Source organism: Thermothelomyces thermophilus, chromosome 1 (genome assembly GCF_000226095.1).
Source record: "Thermothelomyces thermophilus ATCC 42464 chromosome 1, complete sequence".
Taxonomy (NCBI): domain Eukaryota; kingdom Fungi; phylum Ascomycota; class Sordariomycetes; order Sordariales; family Chaetomiaceae; genus Thermothelomyces; species Thermothelomyces thermophilus.
This window is the reverse complement of record NC_016472.1, coordinates 5,208,230-5,212,930: the sequence shown is the minus strand read 5'-3', so window position 1 is coordinate 5,212,930 and position 4,701 is coordinate 5,208,230. Positions and strand designations below refer to the sequence as shown.

The 4,701-nt window shown below is 58.3% G+C and overlaps 1 protein-coding gene across 1 annotated transcript; it reads right to left on the bottom strand.

Annotated features, from left to right (window-relative positions):
- Positions 1-211: 211 nt before the first annotated feature.
- Positions 212-2,676, bottom strand: MYCTH_63778 (zinc finger C2H2-like protein). The gene is made up of 2 exons (XM_003659576.1): positions 2,485-2,676; positions 212-2,281 (listed from the first exon to the last, which is right to left on the bottom strand). Exons 1-2 carry the CDS (start codon positions 2,616-2,618, stop codon positions 583-585), a joined length of 1,833 nt encoding a protein of 610 aa, XP_003659624.1. The 5' UTR covers positions 2,619-2,676; the 3' UTR covers positions 212-582.
- Between the last annotated feature and the right edge of the window lie 2,025 nt (positions 2,677-4,701).

Sequence of the window (4,701 nt, the reverse complement as noted above, 5' to 3'; positions counted from 1 at the left end):
CTGGGCTGTTGCCTTTCAATCGAGCGCGCTGTAAGTAGAATGGAGTGATCAGCCTAGGAAACCCAGACGGTGAGTGACTTAAGATGCTGATTGTGTAACCCTTAATTAATATCGCGGCCATGAGCCGCAATTGCCGGTCGAGAGGAGAGGGGCATTTCCGGGGGATCGTCACTCATCGATAGCATTGGCCCGGCAGGCAAATAACATTAGACCGAGATTAAAAAAGTTAGATTGACAACGCATGCTTTCAATGCCAAATCAAACGCTAAGCAGCGAGAGTTTCGTTGGTGGCTTGGTCCCTTCAGGTACCCTGCTCGTGGGTATTTGTGACGTAAATCCAGACCGGAACACAAATGGGAAGAAAAAGGAAAACAAGATGCGTTTTGCTCGAGCCGCTCCCTCTCTTCCGAGGTCCTTCCCTCGGCCCAACCCTAGTATGGCACAGAGAAATCAAGAAAGCAAAGGAGATGTTGCAACGAATGCGTCGACAAGCGCCTTTAATGGCTTGTTTTTGTCTCGGCAAAACGACCGCTTAACATAACCGGCCGCTGGCTAACTCTCTGATCCGCTCCACCCCCTCTTTTAAAAATGCAGCGCGGGCCACAGCATGGAATAATCCTCCGACACGATGGGGACGCTCATGGGCATGTGGTGCGACTCGCGGGTGGGTGGCCGCTTCGACTCCGCCTCCTGTTGGGCACCGTTCCCGGCCGACTCGCCCGCCGCGCGCTTCGCACTCCCAGAGCCGCCGGCGTCTTCTATTCCGTGCTTGTCCTTCTTGTGTTTCTTGAGATTGTCCAGCCGGCTGAACGTCTTGACGCATCCCGGCACGTCGCACGCTAGCCGGACACCTTTGTGGGTATTTTTGTGCTTGCGCAGGTACCCTTTCAGATTCTCCCTGACGCCCCTGGGCTTCCATTGGCACTCGTCGCAGACGAGGTCTTCGACCGACGCCGTCTCTTGTTTGCTCGAGACAGCAGCTGACTGCTGACCTTGTTGTTGATTGTGTTGGTGGGCGGGTGGTTGGTGGCTCTCGGCGCGTGGTGTTGCAGCGCCGGGCCCGCCTCCTTCTGAAATCGGCGTCCCAAAGACTGTCGTCATGCCGCTTTGCATCGACTCTTGGCTCAGCGCCCGCGACATGGACTGGGTCGACGGTGGTTGCTGTATTTGGTAAAACGGAGATGCGGCTGTGCTCGGCGATGTCGGACTCGACATCCCGCTGCCAATCCCCTGCGCTAGGCCGCCCAGCACGTTAGCCTGGAGGGGGAAGCCAGGATCCGGGCCGGACGATGGTGGTGTGGGCTGAGGTGTCTCGGCCTCTGCCTTTGGCCGCCACCACCCGTTGTCATTTGAGCCGGCCGAGCGAAGGTCTGCCGGGGGGACAGGGCTCTGCGACAACGGGAGAGGCTCGTCTAGGCACATGGACGACGTGGTTGGTACATGGCTAGGAATAGATGTCAGACCGGGGTTGAAGGGTAGTTGTGGAGGGTACATGTATTGTTGTGAGGCCGAGATGTCGGAGTCTTGTGGCGAGCCAACCGTGTTTTGGTATGGATCTAGGTTCGAGGTAAAAAGCGTGCTCTGCGAAGTGTTTTGCGAAAGACGCTCAGATTGGGTTTCATCCACTGTGGAAGAAAGGGCAACTGAGGACACCGTCGACGGGAGGTCAGAAGCGGTCCCGTTGAAACCGGGCCAGAACATGCCGGGATCGACCTCGGGGAGGCTCGATGGCAGCACCGGCTTCTGGACAGCCGAGAAGGAGGGTGGTTCCGGATTCTGGCCGGGGAAGACGGCATGCTGTTGGAAGCCTTTAGTAGTGAAGATAGAGCTGGGCGCGTCAGAGGTGGCCGTGCTGGGTCGCGTGTCCATGGAGGAAGCGTTCTTGAAGTTCGAGTCAAAGGCCGAAGTTTGCTTGCGCGACGGGTCCTTCTTGCGCAGAGCAAAGTCCTTCATCTTGGACCCGAGGCTCCGTTTCCGCTGGATGTGCATGGGTTGCGGCGATCGCCAGCCCACCCACTGCGCCCAATCCTTCTCGTTGGTCGGGAAGCTGTGGCTAGTACTGCACTTGTCGCAATCGAACTCGCCGTTAGGGAGCTCCGGGCAGGACAGGAGGTGCTGGACGACCTGCAGCGGGGCCGCGAAGCTCCTGTGGCAGCGGGTCATGGGGCATCCATAGCTCTGCTGAGCTTGCTCCCCGAGAGATAGCTGCTCGAGTAGTTCCCGCAGAAACAGGAGGACCATGCGAGCTGTAGTGCCGTCCTTGGTGACCTTGTCCTCGTATCTGGCCCATCAACATCAGCTACTGGGTACATTATGTCGAGAGGGTGTACGGCCTGGCGCTCGCTGAAGAACGGGGAGAGCCCAGCAAGAGCAAAGCAGAGAATCCGCGATAAGAAAGAATGAAAATCCATAAAATAAGATAAAATATAAACTAAAATTGAGGGTGACTTGAAAAGAGTTCGACGGCGTTTGGGAATGACTCACGGGCAGGGCACATAAGGGCCGCTCACGGCGGCTTGCTGATGAAGGGCGTGCGAGCCATGGTGATGTCCGGTTTGGATGGCTGGGGTAAATGGACCCGCATCGTGCATCGCTCGATGTTGAGGAAACGTCGACATAGAATCTGGCGCAGCGTGGCTGGGTGGCTCGCGGGGTGCGTCCACTGCATCGTGGAACCGGACCAGGCTAGCGGGGGAGGCCCAGACAGGAAATGCAGAGAGACGTCGGGGGCCTTTTTAGGGGTTGGGTTGGGGTGAACGGGGGGAGAAGAGAGCGGAACCTCAGCAAGGGGGGTGGGTTGTGTGTGCCGTGTGTGGTTCGAGTCCGGGCGCACCTAACACGGCAGGAAGCCTGCCACTGGCCAGCGAGGCAAGTCCTCTGATGGGCTGAAAGAAAAAAAATATAAAAAAATAAAGATAGGGTGGGCGTTTTTCTTTCTCCACGGTTCCGTTCTCCACGTCTTCCCGCCGCTGCGGCACGCACGCACGCACGCACACGCGCACTTTGTATGTACGATGGGATGAGCACGGCAGTTGTCTTGCACCCGGCCGTTCTTGATGGCGGCCAAAACCAGGTGAACTTGTGGGGAGGGCAGATGGTCCGGGGTTGGCTGGCCGTGCGGGCCAGGCGTGGTTGGAGATGGCTTGCTAAGCAGCGCGAGGGAATTGACGTCAATTCATCTAGATTGCCATGTAATCAATTCATTGGATTCCGGCCGGCCTTGGCGTGTCGAAACCGGGAGGGAGGTGGTGGTTTCGGGGTATGAAGTGAGATGTGAGTTGCTTCGAAGCAAGCGAGCCGGCGCCAGGGGTGCTGGCCTGCGGAGGATGTGTGTGGGCAAATTGCGTTGGCAGAGGGGGAGGGACGTGAAGAACGGGCGAAGAGCGAGGGGAAGGTGGGAGGTGGGAAAGGCTGAATGGAGATAAAGCGGGCGACGCGACGGGGAGGGTTGAGAGAAATGGAAGAAATGGATGAAGAGATGCAGCAGTCTTGCAGTCTTGCAGATTAAACGGTCCACTTCCACGCTGATCTGGGCGAGTGGGATCGAAGGCCTCTTCGGGGAACAGGTACGAATACGGCCCACCTCGACCTGGGCTGCTGCTCCTTATCGATGGACCTGGGCGGCCGTTCCCGTTCCTTGGGAGCGCGTGCGCTTGCTCCTTCTGGGCAACTCCGGTAGGCGACTAGCGACGCAGCATTCGATCCTCAATGCTACCTTCGAGCAAAAAGTCGCGACATTTGGGGGGCGCCGGCTGGTGTGGCAGTGGTGTGTGGCGAGCTGGCGGCCGCTCGTCGATGCCAGACAATGAGAGAGTCGGGTTCGGGACATCACGATGCCGCTTCCAGCTCGAGAGAGTTTAGGTCGCGAGTGGGTTGTCAGACGCATGGAATGAAGGCCCGCCTCCTCCCCGCGAACCCCGGACGCAATGTCGTGCAGCCAACGTGGGGTTGCGACTTGCGACTGCCGTGTGCTTGCTTGCCCAGCCATAAATTGCGAAATAGCCGGGAGTGCCTGCCGCTGTTGGATCGAGGCGCGCCAACTCCGGCGGCAAGTGGGCTGCTTGGCCCAGGTGAGCACTTTTCAATAAAAGCAACTATCAGTCTCCAATTTCGTCAACCCAGTTGATTTCCGCGCCTGTCATGATTTCCCCCTCCCCAAAAAAAAAATAAAAAAAAAAAAAAGAAGACGACTTATCGGCGGTTTCCGCGCGGCCAGGGCCGTCTGGCACCTACCTTACCCCGTATGTATGTACGTCCGTACTCTCCAGTCCATCAGGGCCCAGCTATACCTTTGCGGGAATCGCTTCCGGCAGGTAGGAACTACATCCGTTGGCGCGGGCGATGCAGAGTGGTCGAGAGCGCCAGGGGTCGCCCAACGCCTCCGCTGCTTTTCGGCAACCCGCCAGCTCGTTCCGTCGTCCAGGCAACACCTCCGGCGTGCTCCGTCGTGTCCCGCGGACTTCAAGAGGACAGACGGCTTCGACGGAGAGCCGCTAAGCTGGGCCTGCGCATCTCAAATCCTCCCGGTCGGAAGACAACTGCTGTGATGCACCCCCTGTGTGGCGGCGACCGAAGCCGTCGCTGGAAGGCGGCGTGGGCGGTGATCCTATCCCGCTGCCTGCTTCTCGATGCTGTGCCAAATCCGGAAGCTGCAGACAGGCTAAAAAGCCCGGAAGTCGACAAGCAAAAAGCGTTTAATTT